The sequence below is a fragment of the Galleria mellonella genome, unplaced genomic scaffold (assembly GCF_026898425.1).
Source record: "Galleria mellonella isolate WM207_F2 unplaced genomic scaffold, CSIRO_AGI_GalMel_v1 utg56, whole genome shotgun sequence".
NCBI lineage: Eukaryota > Metazoa > Arthropoda > Insecta > Lepidoptera > Pyralidae > Galleria > Galleria mellonella.
Window position 1 is genome coordinate 476,016 of NW_026442117.1, and position 23,698 is coordinate 499,713.

Genomic DNA, 23,698 nt, shown 5'->3' on the forward strand with positions numbered 1-23,698 from the left:
GATCGTTTATGTAACGTAGGTAGATAACATTTTATATATAAGGCGAGCGGTGCAGTTTGGATAGTAGTTCGAGTCGTAGATAGCAATGGAGGCGGACTTATCGGACAAGGTGGTGCTGGTGACGGGCGCGAGCGCGGGCATCGGGCGGGCGGCGGCGCTGCTGCTGGCGCGGTGCGGCGCGCGGCTGGCGCTCGCGGGCCGCGACGAGCGCAGCCTGCGCGCCGCCGCCGACAGCTGCGCGCGCGCCGCCGGCCGCGCCGCGCTCGCGCTGCCCGCCGACCTCGCCTGCGACCGCGGCTGCCGGCTCGTCGCCGCCAAGACCATCGAGCACTTCGGCAGGTAGCGCACACTCTGCCTCTACATTCAACGACTCATCCTTTATTTCTATCTTTTTAGAGACGAATTTCCATAATGATTAAAGAATATGAAAACGCGCGGATTTCTGTGTCCACCCCTGATTACGCCGTCTGGGATTGTCTTGGCCGATGCTTTACGAAACTTATTCTCTAGATTTATAAATATTTATTCGTATTTCCTAACGATTACATCGAATAACAATGTAATATATGCACGTATGCATATTGATATATCTTTGTTCGTACTCCACGGCACAAACCTACTTAATCTTTAATTAAATACCGCACAATTATAGTTTACACTCGAGCACAGTCATAATAATAAATTTGACACTTACAAGATAATAACTCTTGTGATAAGCATAAATAAACAATTTTTGTAATTGTGATATAGCTGTTTAATATACCATTTTTATTAGTGTCTGGCGTGAAGGATATATCAGACATATATACAAAAGTGTACCTACACTATATCTATTCTATCTTCACGCCCGACACTAGTAGGGAGAGAGAACTATACGTAATTTGTGCCAAAGACATCTCGCATTGCTCCATTATGGATTTTGGAAAAAGTTAAAATAGTATGTTTAAGGATGGTTCGCAAATAGAAAACAATTATTATGAAAAAATACTGGTTTATTACTGACTGCACATGCATTTTACAATTACTAATATACATGTAGGTAGATATGAGAGAGAGAGATACATCACAAAATCTTTCTTCAGGAAAACTATGGATAATGTTCTGACCATTCTGATCACAACCAGATGTTTTTGGATATTGGGAAGGATTATGGTTTGACTTGAACACTATTATCTTTTTTCATTCATATTTATAGTTTGCTATCTATAGTATAATATATTTTTTTCAATCTTATCTGACAAACAAAGTATTTAGGTACATGCGTTATGTATATAATATTGCTTTTTTATTTCTAGCCAGGCAATAATTTGATTCTCCAGATTAGATGTACTCGTGAACAATGCCGGCATCACCGCCCGATGTACCATCCAAACCACAGACATGGAGATCTTCGACCGCGTGTTCGCTTTGAACGTCCGCGGAGTGTACAACCTGACCCGGCTGCTGGTGCCGGAGCTGATCAAGACTCGGGGGAACATCATTAATGTGTCCAGCATATCTGGAACTTCGGTTGGAGTCGGCAGCTTGCCGTATAGCATGGCTAAGGTAAAGTAGGCAAGGTAGCCGTGTGTGCCCCGGCATAGAATGGGCCACCCTTTCCTTTCTCGTGGGTGCCGCAAGAGGCGACTAAGGTAGCAGCGTCTCTCTTAAAACATCTCTAAAAGCCTAAACTGCGGTTCCTAACCCGTGTGCCGAGTGTGGCAACTAGCAAATCTCCTTTTATGGGAAAAGCTTATGCCCAGCAGTGGACAGTTAACGATTTGACTTGAACGAATTTAATGCAAGTGCAGTGTATTGTTTCTTTTTTGAGTAACACTCCACTCATATAGTTTTGTATTATTTTCAGGCTGCTTTGGATCATTTCAGTCGGCTAATTGCCGTTGAGTTGGCGCCATTGGGGGTCAGAGTGAACACTGTCAGCCCTGGGGTTCACTTGTTTTTCTAGAAAATCATAGACATTCTTAAATGCATTGTAACCTTTATTTTTTTAGAAAATCATAGATAATCACATACTTAGTAATTAATATAGGTATTTTTTTTATTGGATTAGTAAAAATGGTAAGAAAATGTATCTAAATATAAGATACAAAATAAAAATATTAAAAAGTATTTCAAATACAAGATGTAAATACGTATTTTGTATCTTGTATCTGTATTTCAGATACTTTTATCTGAGATAATTCACATCACTGGTAATAACGGGATACGTTGGCGCTGGGCTCCACCAGTGAATGGTGATCGTTGAGGATGAAAACAGACCAGTTAGCCCATCATGATGAATTCATCTGGAATTAATCATGATAGTTTCCAGGGGGAACCGCGAGTAGGTCGACCTGGTTGGGTATATTACTAGCAATGGGATTCTCAGTCTCCATTACTAACAATCCCTTACCCCCTACCAATATAGGTATTAACGAATTAATACAATATCAGAACTTTTTAATAGTGATCTTAAAATAATAGTGTAGTAGCAATAGCTCGGTTAGTCGCAGCTCAAATAATTTTATCCGATTATAAGTCTCAATATCAATCTTGGGTACCTCTGTCCCATTTGTGTTTCTACCGTGAAGCAGTTGTGTTTGCATGGCTGTGTTTCGGTTTGAAGGGTGGGATATGGCAGTGAATTTACTGGGTAAACAGGAATAACACCTGAGTCTTCAGGAATGGCAACGCATGGGGGGTATCATGGGCAAAACAGTATACTATGTTATGTCCATGGTACTGCTCATGTCTATAGACGACGGGTACTACTTTCCATTAGGTGGGCCGTCAGCTTGTTTGTCATTCTAAGTTGTATAAAAAAAAAAAATATTTTTTATGGATAAAAATGGAAAGGTACAATCGTCTATGCTATGATATATCATCTATAGCGAGGTGTGAATGGAAAATGATGTCAGATTAGTTGGCTCATCATGACGTATTTACTAAGAATTATTACCAGACAGGATCTTTATACAAAAACCGTCTTCTGTCTCAATAGTTGCTGCCGTGAAGCAACTGTGATGACTGTTTTTAGGTTTTGTGGGTGGGATATGGTACTGAAGTTACAGGGTACGGAGGATTAATACCAGGAATGGTATACATATGGTTTACCAGAGGTATTACAGTGTAATCTTTAATGGCCATGTACTTGTTATGTTTATTGGCGGCAGTTGCCGTCGTCACGTGGGTCATTACCTTGTTTGTCTCTCTAAGTTGCATAAAAATCTAACCACAGTGGTTTCCAGGGGCCTCACTTCTTCCTCTGATTGAAATGGATAGAATGCTTACCTCGCTTGCGCGGGGGAAGGGATTGTTAGTAATGGCCTCTCCATCTTAGTTCCCATCGCTATCAATATTCCTTATCAGGTCGATCTCCACGCGGTTTTCTCTGGAAACCATCGTGACTAATTTATCGTTGAATTCATCACGATGGGCTAATTGACCTGCCTTTCCATCCTCACCAATCATCCCTCACTGGTGCCCCGCTAGTGTATACCGATACCGAGCGCAGGCGGGGTTACCATTCCATTATCATCCATCAAAAAAAAAACCTCGCTCGCGCAATCGGTTTATGTTGGCAGGACATTAGTGAGAGATGATAGGTGAAAGCATGACAGTTAGCCCCTTGTGCTGAATCCATCAAGAGTTCAGGGCTTGGTTTTCAAGAGCACCGCGTGGATGTCCGCCTGACAGAGTTACTAGTAATGGAGTCACGCTTCTCTGTTACAGACAGCCCCCTCCCACTCCTATCAATGGGAATTAAAAAGATTCTAGTGCGCAGCTTCTCAGTTAATTTCAGGTCAGCAAGATCGTCCAGCGTGCAACGAACTGCACCGACGAGGAGTACCAAGAGTTCCTGACTGACGCCGCTGCCACCATTCCGCTGGGCGAGGTGTGTGTCGGGGAGGACATAGCCAAAATGATAGTGCATCTAGCGAGCGACAACAGCCGCCTGGTGACCGGCGTCACCGTGCAGGTACCCAACGTTATGTACCGTTAATGTATTAAAGATTATTTTCCAGAACGAGTCCGGCTCTTTTAAAAGGCGTATAATGTATTCTCTCATATCTTTGCAAAGCTTCGCTTCCATCTTCGGGCGAGCACTGGACATTTCTAGGTCCACCCGGCTCTCTTCTTTAAATACACCTATGCTATGTACTGCCACAGATAAAACAATTTTAAAGAAGGCTAGATGGCGTAACATATTCATTGTTCTAGCAGTGACAACTGAACATTTTCGTCGACAAAATATGCTTCGAAAAACAATAAAAAAAATTTGAGTCTGCCATACAATGGGATACAACGCCATACAATAACTATGCCATAGATCAACCAGAGGGAGACTTTGTACAAAAGTCGTTTGCTTGGACACCTCTGTCCTATTCGTGTTCCGACCGTGAAGCAGTCGTGTTTGCATGGCTGTTTTTCGGTTTGAAGGGTGGGATATGGCGTGAATTTACTGGGTGCAGAGGAATAACACCTGTGTCCTCAGGAATGGCAACGCATGGGAGTTATCATGCGCGAAACAGTATACTCTGTTATGTCCATGGTACTGCTAATGTTTATAGGCGACGATTACCGCTTTCCATCAGGTGAGCCGTCAGCTTGTTTGCCATTCTAAGTTGTATAAAAAAAAAGATTTTAAAATTATGTTTTATATGAAAGAAAATGCTTGCAGATTGCTCGTAGAGAAATGTTATCGAAATCGATTTAATAGATTATAAATAAAAATAACTAGTTTTGCTACAATTAATTTTTTTTTTGTGGACTGTAATTATTTTCTGTTTCATCTAGGTGGACGGGGGGTTGCAGCACGTAAGTACTGGCAGCTTGCTGAAGAAACAAGTCAAGTAGATATTATATACTTATCTATGTATATACATAAGCAATTAATATTTATATATATATATATATATATATATATATATATATATATATATATATATATATATATATATATATATATATATATATAGAATAATGAAAGTTAAGCCAATAAAGATAAAAATAAATTGTGCACTGGTTTTATTTTACTGGAATATATATTTGTAGCTGTTAATTGTTTATCCTAAGATACTTTCAAAGAACGCCTTTTGTCCGCTCCTTCGCACGCGTGGACATTAGAAGTGGGAAAAACAAAGAAGTACGTCAATTCTAGATGACGTATTTAAATAAAACATACGACAGGTTTTATTAATTAATTAAGTTTTATTAATTAATTAAGTTTCGTTAGTTAAGTTGGAAACCATCGTGAACAATTCTTGTTCAGTGTAACAGATTATAAATCATTGTGTATTATTAAAAAAAAAAAAAGTTCACCTTCAATGTAACAGATTACAAATGATTGTGTATTATACACTTTAAAGACTTGTATTAATCTATGGTTTGTAATTTAGCATAGACGATATATACGAGTATAGAGAATATTAAAGATGATACTTCTGATCACTCTTATAGTTTTTTTTAATATAAATAATACGTTTAGGAACACAACTGCGATAACTATAACCTTAACCAGAGCTCTCTCTGGTTAAGGTTATGGTTGGTTGGTTATGGTAAGGTTAAGGGAATGTTATTGACAGATGTCTAACTACTCTAAAACCACCGAGATCAACTGTCACAATGACACATTCATAACAAACAGAGCCATCTTTTTAAAACGGACCGAACTAATTTGTACACCCAATATAAGGAGTCTTAATTACTGTAACAACAGATCAACACAAGCTAAGACAATATTTTTTTAGAAATTTAGACTGTATTTTTATTGTGGTATCACACAAAAGCTATTGTATCAAATTGGATTCGCTTTTCGCAGTTATATTCCTGAAGGTATATCTTTATCATAATTGTTATGATTATTATTGTTATTACACGTCAAATAAATATGTTATTACAAGTCAACTAAATGGATTATTAACGATGGAGAAGAGAAATAAAAAAAACAACCTTTTTCAGTTCTGTCATTGACACACAAGAAGTTTTTTTTTTTTATTTTATAATACCATAAACAAAGTTAGGGTTGCTATATAAAGTTCACAATAAACTATACTTCAACAATAATACGCACGTTTTAGACGTGGGATATTTAATTAATTTTCCTATTCCTGAAATTCATGCTGTTATGTATACGCAATAGTTTTTTTTTTTAATGGATGACAATGGAATAGTAACTCCGCCTGCGCTATCGGTATACACCGGCGGGGCACCAGTGAAGCATGATAGGTGAGGATGAAGCAGGTCAGTTAGCCTATCGTGACGAATCTAACAATAAATCAATCACGATGGTTTCCAGGGGGAACCACGAAGAGGTCGATCTGACAGGGTATATTGCTAGCAATGGGGCTACTAATCCCCATTATTAACAATCCCTTCTCCCCTTCTATTAAACTGGTAATGAGTCGGCCACATCTATATATATAAAAGAAAGTCATATTAGTTACTCCACTTATAACTCAAGAACGGCTGAATCGATTTAGCTGAAAATTGGTAGAGCCAGGAGAGACGGCCACAGGTGTAGGATTGATTATAAACTTATAAAACGGATAACAAATGATGAAATAATGATCTCCAGTGGCGACTTCGTACAAGTATGTGCAGTTTTGATGAGTGAAAATGGTATGGTAACCCCGCCTGCGCTAACGGGATACGCTGGCGGAGCACCAGTGAAGGGTGATAGATGAGAATGAAAAGAGACCAGTTAGCCCATCATTAGGAATTAACCATGATAGTTTCCAGGGGGAACCGCGAGGAGGTCGACCTGGTTGGGTGTATTGCTAGAAATTGGATTTTTAGTCTCCATTGATAACAATCCCTTTCCAATCCAAGTATGTGCAGTGTGGAGCGACTCTCACGAGATCAAGTGACAACCATGAGAATGTGGCAGAAAGAACTGGAACTTGGAACTGGGCGGCACGGGACGGAGTGAAAAATAATTAAGATCCAGGTCGTCTGTAAGAGATCGTTTCTAGCGAGGCCGCCTTTTGTATATGCACATTCTGTATAAATACTCCTTGTGTACATCTCTATTGTGCGCAATATATATATATATATATATATATATATATATATATATATATATATATATATATATATATATATATAACTCGTTAGATGGAAATAAAAAAGATATTTATTAAATGTGAAATCGTTTATTACGAAAAATTTGGCATTACAATCAATACAAAGAAAACATACACTTAAATTAGGTTAGGTTAGGACTTTTTGAGACTTTTGACTGATACAACCAGTCAATAGCACTTTTGACGGAATTATTTAGTCAAAAGTACTTTTGACTGGTTAAGAGTTTTGACTGCAACATATATAAATAGTAATAAAGATAACGATGTTTATATTTAAGTAGGTATGAATTTAGTAAAACGCTAAAAAAAATTTTTACTACCTGACAATGGACATAAAAAAAAATGTTTTAGCGCCATCTAAACGTTACTACTGTACACTTACTGAAAATTAAACGTGTGGTACCATCTGTTGGAGAATAGGAAACAAATATACTTAAACATAGTGGTCGTTGTGTATATATTTTATTCTTTAGAGCGCTTAGATTATATGTTATACTACGTGTACGATTTTATCTGTGTACCTACACAAGTTTATAATAATGTACTAAAATACTAATATGTACGCACTTGTATTTATATGTTTTTGACAACACTATTTGCTTATTGATTAGTGCACTGCAGTTTGAAGGACGTAATTCGCTCTTTTTGCGTATTGATGACAAGTTTTATTTGTTATTGAGTAGACATTTGTTTTCAAATAGGTATCTTTATAATATTTTAATATATTAATTAACCTGCAGATGAATCAACCTATTTTGTACCTAAATGGTAAATTAAAAAGAGTAATATCGTTTAAATGTTCATATTAAATAATTGCAGGACCACATTTTGGGTATATATTAAGTCGCAGAGCTAGTTACGATAATAGTTAACGAATGGCAATGGAGGCGGATTTAACGGACAAGGTGCGGGCATCGGGCGGGCGGCGGCGCTGCTGCTGGCGCTCGCGGGCCGCGACGAGCGCAGCCTGCGCGCCGCCGCCGACAGCTGCGCGCGCGCGTGCGTAATACTAAATAATGAAGACTTGGCAGCAATTTTATAAATAAAAAAGTAAAATTATTTTACTTTTATCCGTCTCGATTGGTCACAACTCGACTGCTATCCTACCTAATTATTATGCCATGTCGTTTGATCTTAATCGCTTTTTTATTGCATTGATCGAGAAGGAAAACAACAACGGGTATGTATTTCTTCCTCTTTGGTCCATATATATATAACAGAAAATTATGAGGGTACTCATTTATTTATCATGAAAAAAGTATAACTTTTAATTATTGTGACTTGAATGAATTTAAGACGTATCATAAAAGATTTCTGTTAACGTTAATAAATACCTACTTTATTGTTATTTTCAGGCTGCGTTGGACCATTTTAGTTGCATTATTGCCGTTGAATTGGCGCCATTAGGAGTCCGAGTTAACACTGTCAGTCCTGGCATTACTGTGAGTTGTCCGTTCTTTTTAAATACCTTTTGAATAAATAAAATAAAATTACATACTCACAACTGTAATGCTCGATTGGGTTGTCGGAGATCTTTGATTGTTATTGTAGTAAACATAACACTCGATATTCCCATATTGAGGTGTTGATGATAAGTGGAAGTCGATTCCAAAAAAATTAACCGATAATTAATAATCAGAATATTTTTTGAGTAACTTCAAATATGGAATTACAGTATAATACTTCGTTTTGCCGCTTTTTTTACTTAGGTCAGTAAATTAGTTCAGCGCGTAACGAATTACACCGACGAGCAGTATCAACAGTTCCTGAAGGAGGCGGCTACAACCATTCCGCTGGGCGAAGTGTGTGTCGGGGAGGACATAGCTAAAATGATAGTTCATCTAGCGAGCGACAACAGCCGCCTGGTGACCGGCGTCACCGTGCAGGTACCGACACTATGCTATGACGCAAATACAAGTTTAAACTTTTTACAAGCTATCAAAGATTCTCGTATAGATTTCCGACCGTCCATTTTTAAATTATGATCAATTTTTCATGTACTTATATATGTATATTTTTGCTATTCTATTGAAATTAGGTATACCAATTTTTTATGACGCCTTTAAAAAAAGAGAAAGTTTCGCGGGGGTCACGTGTGAGCTGATAGAAACTGTGCTGTCAGATCACCCTATTGTTCACTGTGCAGCATATGCATAGAACGCTGCAGCAGTTCTATTGTTCATCTAAAACTACCAACAGTCAACAACAACAAACAAATAAATGTCGCATGTTATTATATTGATGTGTGGTACCTAGTGTCTCCTGGGTGCCGCCTACGCATTCAAGATCGGTATCAAGTGTAGTGATGGTGTTAATTAGTACCTAATTTATTATTTTGTTTTTGTGGTAGGTGGATGGAGGGCTCACGCAATGCAATAATGATAAGCGGCTCAGGGAACAAGTTAAATAGATACCCACTACTACTAGTACACTTGCGAGGGTGTCGCCCCCTGGTGTCCAGTTTTCAAGCTTTTGTTATACACGAAGGCCAATAAAGTGGCGAAAATGGAATAGATAATTATATACCTATTATATTACGAGTATACAATGTGTAACAAATTCCTAAGTGAACAATATTTTGTTTTTTTGTTTACCTCTTACATCTTATCCTATGCAGTTTATCAAATACAAATACAAATACAAAGACTTTACTGTGGATCATAGGTTAAATTAAGGTATTACATGAGTTAAATAGTATCTCCATGTCCTGCTATATAAGCGTACAATATATGGAACAGTTAACAGTATACAAAACATAACATTTAAAATTATACAGTGAAACAAAATACATTTATATGAGACATCATTTTTTACAAATGATGACTATTTATCTTTATCATTGATATATTCGTCCAGACTATAATAACATTTATTTATTAATATATCATGAAGGTTCTTTTTAAAAACATTTACCTCGGTCAATCCTCGTATATGTTTTGGTAAGTTATTATAAATTATTACAGCTTTACAAAATATGCTGTCCTTCATCAATTTTGTTTTAGATGGTACTACACATAATTGGTCAATATGCCGAGCTCTAGTGCGAAATTTAAATTTATCAATATTTGTTTTTACAAAATTAGCACACTCATAAATATACAAACAAGGCACTGTCAATAATTTTAATTGTTTAAAATGTGGCACGCATGTGTCCCGCCTTCGCAAATTACAAATGGCCCGTATGCAACGTTTTTGATATTTCAAAACGATATCTTTATTAGTAGAGTTTCCCCAAAACAGTATGCCATACCTCAATAAGGAACCTACATGTGCATGATATGACGATAAAACTGTTTCCATATTAACAATTTTACGTAGTTTATACAAAGCATATGCATATTGACTTAATTTTTTACATGTATGCTCAATATGAGTTTTCCAATTAATTTTATTGTCAATGTATAGTCCCAAAAACTTTGTTGTAGTCGTTTCGTCAATAGTTTTTCCATTGTAACTAATGTCAAATTTAATTTCTTTATCATGTAGTCGCTGTTTAAAATACATTAATTTGGTTTTTTCGATATTTATTTTCAATTTATTAGAATCAAGCCATTTATTTATTAATGTCAAAGAATTAATAATCTTAATCTTTAAATTAGCAATGTCATTGTCTGATATTAAAATAGTGCTATCATCTGCAAATAAAGTCATATGGTGTCTAGTAGTTAAGGGCATGTCATTTATATATATAATGAATAAAAGTGGTCCTAAAACGCTTCCTTGTGGTACTCCTTTAATTACCGTTCTAGAATTTGATATATATGTTTCTTCTGTTTTTGTACTAATATGTATTTTATTTATGTAAGTCATTTGTGATCTACCTGATAAATATGACTTTATTAGGCTTAAAGCAATTCCTCTTATTCCATAATTATATAGTTTTGAAAGTAATATATTATGGTCAACATTATCAAAAGCCTTAGTCATATCTAAATATATTGCAACACTTGATAATCTACGATCCATACCCGATATTACTTTATTAAGAAATTCATAAAGAGCTATATTAATGGATTTATTCTTTCTGAAAGCATGTTGTTCAGGAGCAAATAATTTATTTTGTTCAAAGAATTTATATAATATATTATAAATTATTTTTTCTAATATTTTTGAAAATATAGGTACGAGAGCTATTGGTCTATAGTTATGCATAATCGTTCTATCATCCTTCTTAAATAATGGCCTAATTATAGTAATTTTCAACTTGTCAGGAAATATGCCAAACTCCAAACACAAATTAAAAATATGGCACAGTACCGGAGATATGATGTGAGACACATCTTTAATTACACTAGTAACTATGTCATCATATCCAGCACTGTTAGTATTTTTTAATGCTTTTATAATATAATCTATATCCTGTGGAATTATTGGAGTCATAAATAACGAATTAGGATTATTGTATTTTATGTTAAAGGGGGTATCACATTTTATATTTGTAGATTTTGTGTCGCCGATAAAAAAGTTATTCAATACATTTGCCACATCTATAGGATTAGACAACATCTTACCATTAATATTCAAATTTGTTATATACTCTTTTGGATAGTTTGTTTTAGTTTTATTTATGATTTTCCACATGGCTTTAGACTTATTGACAGAGGATTGTATATAATAATTATTCTGAGATTTTTGAGTCAAATCTATAATACGTTTCAATCTTTTAGCATAAGTAGTAAAGGCCTGTTTATTATTGTTTGTAGGAGTTATCAAGTATATAGTGTGAACGAAGTCGCAGATACAGCTAGTATGAAACCATATTATACAAAATATATTAGAATAGAAAGAATCTTATTTCAAATAAAGCAAGTTTTAAGCATTTTAGTAGTGTTCGTTTTACTTTACCGTCCAAATAAGAATGCGCATTCAACTGAGAGGAACAGATAATAAAATCGACTGTTACTCTTTTCAAAAGTAGAATGTTACATGTTTACAATTTTCAATTGCATAAAAATCAAGATCACTAAACAGATTTAACAGAGCTGAGTTACACAAAAAATTGTGGCTTCCGGTGATTTCAACCGGAAACGTGGTGGTGGGGCGTAAGATGGCCGCTCAAATGTACACTTTAAAAACGAAAAAGGGCAGTATCGTCAGGGAGACGAAACAGTTCGGACGTGTTCTAAACCTATACAATTATATATCTTAATACATTTGATAATTAGTAGAATTACATGATTAAGTTTATCTATTTCTAATTTATTATAATTATAAAGATAAATTACAAAGTGTAAGAATGATAATATAAATGTTAATAATTGGTGTGTGTTTAATTTAACCTTATAAAATCTTAAATTAATATTAATCTCATTAGAGACTTCGTTAGTGCGTTAAAAATCCATGTAGATAGCCTATAGTGAAACACATACAGTTCGTTTTACATACACTTATCTGAAACAAATGTATGCCTACCTATTAAGTCTCATCATTATGTAAACTGAAAAAAAGAACAATTAAAATAATCCTTGAATGATAGTTGTTATTTAAATATTTTTTGGTGAAAGCTAATATTTTCATCTTAGAAAACATTTAAAGTATTAACAACCTATTTACTCTACTAATTCCTTATTATCTCGATTTTATCAGTAGCACACTTTTAGGTATAGAAAATACACTGTTAGTTATATCACGTAATTATAATTTTTAATATAATGAAACTGTAATGTAAAAAAATATATGATGGGGTCTTAATAAGAGCAATTTATATTGGCTTCTGGCAAAACAATATTTTTAAAAATTTTATCTGTCTGTCTATCTGCATATTTGTTCTGGAATCACGTAAAAACTATTGCACCAAATTAGATGCAGTTTTCACAGTTATATTCCTGAGAGTTAAAATTTGATGTATTTTGATATGCCATCTAGAAATAGTCTGTTTCATTAGTTTTATTACCTTTGAAATCGATGCGTGCAAAGTAGCGGGTAAATAGCTGGTACTCGTAAGAGATAAGAAGCGTGTAACCTTTATCTTCATAGGTAAACATGAGAATTGTCTGTAAAAATATAAGTAGGTTTTATTTAATAGATTTTTTATTTGTTCTGGAGTCAAATAGGCATTTGATTGTTTGCAACTTCAATTATACTATCTCCAATTTAATGGAATGGACTTTAGTAATGAAAATTAGCGGTCCCATTGTCAACTATATACATATATTTAAGCAAACTTCCGTGATTTTTCCCTGCAAGCTATATGGTGATCCCTGGTGAAGTTAAAAAATTGTTCATCTTCGTTTACGGCTACCAGACCAGCAGTGTGGAAGAAATGATTGTTAGTAATGGAGACTGGCGGCCTCATTACTATCCTATGAAATCAACCGCCACATGGTCCCAGAAAACCATCGTGTCGAATTCGTAATGATGAGGTCCAACCGTCCTGCTTTTATCTCAGCCAATAAACAATAGCCAGCAGTGACAATTAGTATAAAAGTATTGCAAAATAATTCTAAGTCTTCGTTGGATGAAGTCTACTGTCATATTAAAAAGTGTACAATTATTATTATCGACAAAATGGTGATTAAACTGAAAATTTTGTTTTAGTGTCATCTAATGGCTACTATTATAAACTTATATATTAAATAGCACGTCTAGTACGCCATCTGTTGTTTAATAGCTAATTTAAAAGTTGGACTATATATATTTTTGCTATTTCACAATAGGTTTCTAGCATAGATAAGAAATTATAATGATGTTATTGTTTGCTCCTAATAGAATTGTTAGCCTTTTTAAAAATCTTTAAATTAAGAGGGTAAAATACGGGTTTATAAATTTATATGGGTAGTCTGTCAGTTTTAAATAAAACGGGCCACCTCTTGCTTTCCCGTGGGAGTGATAAGAGATACTAAAGGTACTTAATAGTGGAGGAATGTGCAGCAGCGTCCCTCTTAAAACATCACCAAAGTTCAAGTGCCGTTGCCGACCCGCCTGCCAGGCGTGGCAACTAGTGGCAAATCATCCTCAAAGGCGAGGCGTGTGTTCAGCAGTGGCCAGGCTAACGGCTGATATCATCATCAGGGGCCCGGGGGGGGGGGGTTTAACAATGGAGACAAGGGCTCCATTGCTAACAATATACCAAACCAGGTCGACCTCCACGTGGTCCGCCCTGGAAACCATCGTGCTGAATTCCAAGTGTATTCATCAGAATGGGTTAACTGATCTGTCTTTTCATCCTTACCTATCATCACTAACTGGTGGTCCGCCAGCGTATACCGATAGCGGGGTTACTACTCCATCATCACACATTAAAAAAAAGATATCATCATCATCAAGCTTAAAAATGTGCAAAGAAAAATAAAAACGTCGCAATTTACTTTTTTGTAATCAAAAGGAAATTTCATGCTCACTACTTTGAAAATTGTAGACTTTCATACAACCACTTAATCCTTTATTTATAAACTTACGCGCGAGCGAAGCCGTGAGCAACAGCTAGTTAAGTATATTTGGATATGTACGTACCTAAATGAAAAATTATGATTTGCAAATTGAATTTATTACAAGTCATAACTTTGAAGTAAACTTAAACTAACTTTTTTTTTTGTGATAGGTTTACGGCTTTGGGTATATCTTTTCAACCCATCTTTAATTTCCAATACTTTTATTCCAGCGAATATTCTTGAAATATGTATATACGTGGGACACTCAGAAAGTTCTGCGACACTAAAAAAATGTTCTACAGGTAAATATATTTCTATTACAACTTTTTAAAGTACTCACCACCAGCCTCCAGACAAAGTTTCATGCGTCTGAACCAGTTTTCGAAACACTTTTTCCAGTACGCCGCAGACACCTCGTTTACAGCCTGCTCGAACGCTGAGAGAGTATCATCCGGCGACAAAAATTGTATTCCTTTGAGCTGATTTTTATTTTTGGAAATAAGAAGAAATCACACGGTGCTAGGCCAGGGCTGTAAGGAGGGTGACCCAGGAGTTTGACCGGTGTGCTGTCTAGGAAGTCCCTCGTTTTGATTGCGGTGTGGGCGGGCGCATTATCGTGGTGGAGCAGTAGCCCGCGGAGCTCTGTGTTTCATCGCTTGTTGCTCACAACAGAGAAAACTTCTGCCAAGCATTTGATAGTATAGCATTCGGCGTTAATGCTTCTTTGGTTTCGTAAAGGAATTGATACCAAGTATTCAGTTAAATTGAAAAAGCTCGCGATCAAAATCTTCGCCCCGATTCTAGGTCGCTTGACTTTGGTAGGCGTTTATTCGTTTTGAAACGCCCAAACCGTCGACTGGCGCTTTGTTTCTGGATCGTATTGATAAATCCAGGATTCATCACCTGTAACGATGTCGTAAACACGCCGAATTTCATACTGCTTAGACATGTAATTCCTGTTTCGACACCGAAGAAATGGCTGCTCACGTAATCCGGGAATGTGAAGCTGTGGGCCATCAACATTTATAAATTCTCGGAACGGTGGGGTCGCTCTGTGAGGCCTGTGAAGATCTCAGGAAGCTTCTGTGCTTCTGGGCGGAGCTAGGTTGGCTGTACTAACCACGATTCATACGCACAATGGCCCAAATTAGAGGCTAGGCGCAGAAAATAGAGTCCTATTCACATTCTCATTCTCATACATTCACACATGGGCCAACATATATATAGATATTTTAACTACGATATATAGATATTGCTACATATTGTCCACCTTTAATTTTTAGACATTGTTGTCCTAATAGCAACGCTATTTATTTAGGTTTTAAGTTTATTTAGTTAATCGCACGATAACGTTTTGCATATAAAGCCACAGATAGCATTTGATGAAGTCATACAATAATAGTTGATGAATAGTAATGGAGGCGGATTTAACGGACAAGGTGGTGCTGGTGACGGGCGCGAGCGCGGGCATCAGGCGGGCGGCGGCGCTGCTGCTGGCGCGGTGCGGCGCGCGGCTGGCGCTCGCGGGCCGCGACGACGAGCCTGCGCGCCGCCGCCGACAGCTGCGCGCGCCGCCGCCGCGCCGCGCTGCTGCCCGCCGACCTCGCCTGCGACCGCGGCTGCCGGCTCGTCGCCGCCAAGACCATCGAGCACTTCGGCAGGTAGCGCACACTCTGCCTCTACATTCAACGACTCATCCTTTATTTCTATGTTTTTAGAGACGAATTTCCATAATGATTAAAGAATATGAAAACGCGCGGATTTCTGAGTCCACCCCTGATTACCCCATCTGGGATTGTCTTGGCTGATGCTTTACAAAACTTATTCAATAGACCTATAAATATTTATTCGTATTTTAAATATCCCCTAACGATTATATGCAAAAACAATGAATTCATTGTATTCATCTGTACTGTTTGAAACTGATGAGCTCGAAGTGACGCAACTCATTGACTCTCTCATATAAACATACATATGAACATACTAATTCGCAACAGCCGAGTCTCATCCGATATCGTGAAAGCGGCTACTTACACCCCTAAGGAGAACGTCCCCATCGACGGCGAAGCTCAAGGCACGCACTCTTGGACCCCGACGATCTAATTACATTGGCAAATTTGGTACTCTTACCAACCTGTTTCTTATGGTGTTCCTCAGGGTAGCGTACTAGGCCCAAGTCTACTTTGACGTACATTAATAATTTTCGATGAAGATCTTTGAAAATAAGTAATTTAAAGGTATGTATTATTCGTAACACTATCACGCACACACGTAAGTGCGCACGCACACACTACTACATAAGTACATTCATATTCTGACACTCACAAATACATACAGTGCAAATCCTTCTAAAACATATTATAAACGTGAAAGTAGATTTGTTTGTTATCTTATAGCGCTTCAACAGCTTAACCAGTTACTATGGAACTTGGTATTACACGTACTAGATGCAGAAGGATATAGGCTACTCTTTATTCTGGACAGTAAACGTCTTCTGGTCACGCAAACGAAGTCACAGATCAGAGCTAGATACATAGAGCTAGTACATTTAAACGCATCCTTATTCTATCTATCTATCCTATTTAAGACCTGCGCTTTTGTCGGTGGAGCTTTTGCTACTCACTACGATTTTCAGCGAGTCTCTTCATCTCTTGATACATCACAACACCAACTCCTTCCTTGATCTGCCTGATGTAACTATGTCTCGGTCTCCGTCTTCCCCTCCTTCCTTCTATCTTACCTTCTATTATAATGTTCATAAGTTCGTCGTGTCGTATCAAGTGTCTCAACATTTTTCCCTTTCTGTCCTCAATAGTTCTAACAATTTGTCTTTTTTCCTTAACCCTAAGCAGGACCTCCTCATTGCTAATTCGATCCCTCCAGCTAATTTTCTCCATCCTTCTCCAGCACCACATTTTAAAGGCTCTAAATTTTATTAGCATCCTTATTAGTCTCGACAAAAAAAAATATTATTGTTTCAGTACATATCATAAGTGTGACGACGAATTTCCTGCTAACTGCGAGTGGTGCGATGTAAAAGTGGCTGTGGGGGAAGGGATTGTTAGTAATGGGGAGGTTAGACCCCATTGCTATCAATGCACTATCTAACTATCGTGACTAATTTATCGTTGAATTCGACACGATGGGCCAACTGACTTGTTTTATCTTCCTCACTTGTCATCCCTCACTGGTGCCCCGCCAGTGTGTACTGATAACGCGGGCGGGGGCGAGGTTACTATTCCATTACCATTCATTAAAAAATAAGGTGGCTGTAGGCATCATATCGAAGAGTATTTCAGAACACAATTTGTTATACAGGCGCTAGAACAAGCATAGAGAAGCAAAGCCACGCATTATACTAACATAGCTACACGTATGTATATTGTATCCGGTTAGATCCATTCCGCAGCACTAATATTTAATTAAATATCACAAAATAATGTGTAAATATTATTCCATTAGGCAGACTAGACATAAAATCTAATTGTAAACTTGCCTACTTGTTTGCGCAATATTATACCTACGTCCATAAGTGTTAATCCTTAATTACATATCGCAAAATAATTTTCTTGTTACATGCATTTGAAAATATTTACCATAAAGTTTTATTATAACTAGAACACATTTTTCAGTGTCTAGATATTTAAAAAAAATGTTAGGTAATCAATTTTATTTTGTTATTTTGGCTTTTTTCAATAAGTAATTCATTATTTATTTATTTATTCTTATTAAAAAAAATGTCTGGTACAAAAGACGGACTTAATACTATATAGCATTCTCTGCCAGTCAACCTATAATATAATTTAATGAATAACAAAATTTTTGTTACATTATTTAGGTCAAATAAATAAATCTAATCCCCTAGATTGGACGTGCTTGTAAATAATGCTGCTATAACCGCTCGGTGCACCATCCAAACCACGGACATGGAGACCTTCGACCGCGTGTTCGCTGTAAACATACGAGGTGTGTACAACCTGACCCGGCTACTGGTGCCGGAGCTGATCAAGTCACGAGGGAACATCATTAATGTGTCAAGTATCGTTGGATCAACAGTTTCGATCGGCCAGTTACCGTATGCAATGGCTAAGGTAATTATGCTTTTTTTTATACAACTTAGTATAGCAAACAAGCTGACGGCCCACTTGATGGAAAGTGATAAACCGTTGTCTATAGACATGAGCAGTGCCATGGACATAACAGTTTCGCCCATGATACCCCCCATGCGTTGTTATTCCTGAGGACTCAGGTGTTATTCCTCTGTACCCAGTAAATTCACGCCATATCCCACCCTTCAAATCGAAACACAGTCATGCAAACACAACTGTTTCACGGTTGAAACTCGAATGGGACAGAGGTGCTCAAGCAAACGACTTTTGTACAAAGTCTTATAGTATTTTATTTACTTATTTTTTTATTTTAATTTATATTTTATGCAACATAAAATAGCAAACAAGTTGACGACTTGCCTGCTGGACAATACAGCGTGATAATATGGTGCATATTCGTTGCCTATGATTTAACAATCATATCTTACCTTTAAATGAAACACACAGCTACGCAAACATAGTTTTTCAGCGGCTGAAACAGCGGAAAGACAAATAAACGAATAAATATCCGAACAAATATTCTTTGTACAACGTCACTTGCTTAGGATTCCTTTTGTAAAAAACTAGAGCTGCCCGTGAACTTTGTTTTTTTGACTTTCCATTACAATTAGTTTCTAAAAGTCTTCCAAAAAATCTTGAATATCTCGTTCTTTTTGGAAAAAAATGCTTATTGTGAATTAGAATGCATAGTGTGAGTTATGCAAAGATTTACGTCGCGACTTGGATACTTAATAAATTTGGATAAATGTGGAAACTTGGATTAAATATACATCGAGCCTCAATAACGGGTCAACTTTTTACAGCTAATTGTCAAATTAGCTGACTCGTTTACTTATCAGTGTTCTATATACTTACGCGCAAAATGTATCTTGACGTACCAGGGGGAGACTTTGTACAAAAGTCGATTGCTTGGGTACCTCTGTCCCATTCGTGTTTCAATCGTAAAGCAGTTGTGTTTGCATGGCTGTGTTTCAGTTTGAAGAGTGGGATATGGTGTGAATTTACTGGGTACGGAGGAATAACACCTGAGTCCTCAGGAATGGAAACGCATGGAGGGTATCATGGACGAAACAGTATACTCGGTTATGTCCATGGTACTGCTCATGTCTATAGGCGACGGTTACCACTTTCCATCAGGTGGGCCGTCAGCTTGTTTGCCATTCTAAGATGAATAAAAAAATAAATAAAAAAAAAATAAAAAAAAAGTTGTATTTATATTTAATTATCTAATATATAAAATGAGTTTTTACGCAATTAAAAAGATGCAAAATTTATAAGGCAAAATAAATATAGAAGTTGTAAAGGAATCACTCGTAACTATTTATCACGCATTCACAATATTGTATGAAAAAGTTGACCCGTTTTTCTCGAAGCATTTGTATGGAGACACACTATCTGCGTATATAATCTAAATATGTAGGGGGGAAAGGGATTGTTAGTAATGGAGACTGAGAATCCCATTGCTAGCAACCAGGTCGACCTCCTCGCGGTTCCCCCAGCACTTCATGATTAATTCCTGATGAATTCATCATGATGGGCTAACTGGCCTGTTTTCATTGTCATCTATCACCCTTCACTGGTGCTCCACCAGCGTATCCCGTTAGCGCAGGCGGGGTTACCATACCATTTTCACCCATCAAAAAAATGAGTATGTAAATTACCGAAACTATCAGCTAAAGGCATAGTAAAGTTTTTATAATTTTTAATCAGAATATGTATGTATGTAACATGTACCACCAGAGGGAGACTTTGTACAAAAGTCGATTGCTTGGGTACCTCTGTCCCGTTCGTGTTTCAACCGTGAAGCAGTTGTGTTTGCATGGCTGTATTTCGGTTTGAAGGGTGGGATATGGTGTGAATTTACTGGGTACAGAGGAATAACATCTGAGTTAGTCGTCTTTTACTATACCCACGGGAGAGGAAGAGTTTTTTTAGAATAATGGATTAGTAACCCCGCCTGCGTTGTTGGTATACACTGGCGGGGCACCAGTGAGGGATACTTGGTATAGGTGAAAAGGCAGGTAAGTTAGTCCATCGTGACAAATTCGACGATAAGTTTGTTATGATGGTTTCGAGGAGGAAACGCGTGGAGGTCTACCTGATAAGGTCCATTGATAGCAATGGGGACTAACCTCCTCATTACTAACAATCCCTTTCCCCCGGAGAGGAAAGGTTGGCCTATTCTATGCCGGGACCACACGGTAAATATGTATGGTATAAAAATATATATATTCCTTTCAACCCTGTTTAGTTGAGGCTTGAATTATTTTGTCTTGAATACATTTGTTATTTTCAGGCTGCTTTGGATTATTTCAGTCGGCTAATTGCTGTTGAGTTGGCGCCATTCGGGGTCAGAGTGAACACTGTCAGTCCCGGCATTACTGTGAGTTGTCTGTTTTTTAGATGCTTTTTAAATGATATTTGAATTTTTTCTTTTATCATCGAGTCAAGCTTGAGTGGTATACTAATTTTTTAAGAGACTTTTAAAAGAATAAAATCGTCATTTCGTCTGATTTTTTTTACGCTTGTGTTAAGCGATATGATGCCAATTTAAATTTCACAATACTTTTTTCTATTGATAGGGTTTGATACCGTGTTTGTCGAATTTTAATTTCGTGATTAATAAAAAACTGTTTGTTGTAAAGCCAAATTTATATTTTTTCTTTTTTTTTTATCTACAATAATACTTAATAAGTGCCTCAAAATCACATTAAACTAGGTACGTTCGCAATTGAAGTAGCTTTTTTTACAGAGCAATATATATTTTAACATATGTACTTAATGGTCGAGAGAGGCAAAATTCCGCAAGTGGGAGACTTATGTTCAGCCGTGGATAGTTAAAGGCTGATATTTTGATGCTAAAGAATCAGTAGATATAATGTATTACTTACTAGTTTCGAATATAAATATTATAACTATATATAACCAGAGGGAGAGTTTGTATAAAAGCCGTTTGCTTGGGCACCTCTGTCCCAATCGTGTTCCAACCGTGAAGCAGTTGTTTGCATGGCTGTGTTTCGGTTTGAAGGATGGGATATGGCAGTGAATTTTTAAGGTACAAGGGAATAACATCTGAGTGCTCAAGAATGGCAACGCATGTGGGGTATCATGAGTGAAACACTATACTCTGTAATGTCCATGGTACTGCTCATGTCTATAGGCGACGGTTACCACTTTCCATCAGGTGGGCCGTCAGCTTGTTTGCCATTCTAAGTTGCATAAAAAACTAGTTGCCCCTCATTTACGACGGCAAATTAAAAGTTGTGGTGATGGTAGTAGAGGAAAGCCGCAGTCTAAGGAATGTACTCATAATAATCGGTGAGGATCAGAAAGGTTATCGAGCAAGGCCGTAGTTAAACCCATGTTTAAGGTAGGGCAAAAGAACTTTTTGGTAAGGCAGGGAGGAAATAAGCATGCGGCTCATCTGACGATAAGTGACTACCGCCGCCCATGGTCACCCACAACACCAAGTATTGCAGGTGTGCTGCCGGCCTTTTAAAAAGGAATATGCTCTTTTCTTGGAGGTTATGATGATATGTGACTTCGAAAAAGGGAATCCGTCTAATTTTTTTGGGCCTTTCATTTTAAGGTAGGGCAAATCCCTTTATTGCCTCGCCGCCCTAGCTATGGCCATGTTCTCGAGTCTAATGTTACGCTTTGTTTACTCAGGTCAGTAAAATGGTACAGCGCGTAACAAATTACACCGACGAGCAGTACCAAGAGTTCCTGAAGGAGGCGGCTACCACCATTCCGCTGGGCGAAGTGTGTGTCGGGGAGGACATAGCCAAAATGATAGTGCATCTAGCGAGCGACAACAGCCGCCTGGTGACCGGCGTCAACGTGCAGGTAAAGACATACTAAGACGCACATATCGATTCTTTTTACTGACTTTAAAAGCTTTTATGTAAGTAGGTCACTTGTTTATATTTTTCTTTAATGGGTGATAATGGAATGGTAACCCCGCTTGCGCTATCGGTATACGCTGGCGGGACACTAGTTAGAGGTGATAGGTGAGAATCAAGCAGGCTAGTTAGCCCATCGTGACGAATTCACCAATAAAAAATCAGTTACAATTATTTCTAGGGTGTACCGTATGGAGGATATTAGTATTAACAATACTTAATAAGGGGGGGGGGGGGTAAAGGTTTTTTTCATTAAGTAATGGTAACCCCGCCTGCGCTAACGGGATACGCTGGCAGGGCACCAGTGAAGGGTGATAGATGAGAATGAAAACAGGTCAGTTAGCCCATCATGATGAATTTATCAGGAATTAACTATGATAGTTTCCAGGGGAAAACGCGAGGTCGACCTGGTTGGGTATATTGCTAACAATGGGATTCTCAGTCTCCATTACTAACAATCCCTTTCCCCCCAACTGTATATGTGTAATATTAATCAATGATCTGGAGTTAGATATTAATTGGAGTCATAAAATTAAAAGAGTTAAAATGTTTTTGATATCGACAGTATAGTAACAGACATTTATTGTTCCATCCCCACGTGAAGGTGGACGGAGGGCTGCAGTACACCAATGATCACAGGCTGATCAAGAAACAAGTTCAATAAATACATTATGTACTCACCTATATCTAATTGCGTAATGTAAAATTATTACAAAGGCAATAAATATTATTAAAGGTAAAAGTGACTCTTTTCTTTATTCTTCTGTAACCTCTTACCTCTTTAAACTCTGTAAAATCTGTCAATTCGTAGACCTCCCCATCGACCGCCTTAAATAACGGCCATGAGCTACCTGAATCCACTGTATTGCAGAGAGCAATGCATTTGAGATCGTCACTCCATCTAGTGGGCGGTTCGTCTTACATTACCTTTGCCCATACGGTGTCGCCACTCTAGAACCTTTCTTCTATCGGTTGTCGGTTCTTCGAGCTACGTGACCAGTTCATTGCCACTTCAACTTGCTTATCCTTCAGGCTATGTTGGTTGCTTTGGTACTTTTGCGGATATCCTCTTCTCAATCAATCGTCATGAATGACTCGTACAGTATTTAGCATTGATAATGACTTAGACTACTTCTTAGTTAGTAAAGTTGCAACCACTACGAAAATAGATTTTTTTTTTATTACAATAAAATAATTTTATTTCATCTTAATTTTGAATCACCTAATTCAGAAAAGCGTCTTCTGTCGAAGAA

General features: G+C 37.3%; 1 protein-coding gene across 1 annotated transcript; it reads left to right on the forward strand.

The window, feature by feature from the left end:
• The first annotated feature begins 57 nt into the window (after positions 1–57).
• LOC113512574 (3-oxoacyl-[acyl-carrier-protein] reductase FabG-like) lies at positions 58–23,187 on the forward strand. Its single transcript, XM_052899127.1, has 5 exons — positions 58–339; positions 18,300–18,525; positions 20,840–20,926; positions 22,213–22,389; positions 23,050–23,187. The coding sequence occupies exons 1-5, from the start codon at positions 86–88 to the stop codon at positions 23,107–23,109; spliced, it is 804 nt and encodes a 267-aa protein (XP_052755087.1). The 5' UTR covers positions 58–85; the 3' UTR covers positions 23,110–23,187.
• Positions 23,188–23,698: the final 511 nt, after the last annotated feature.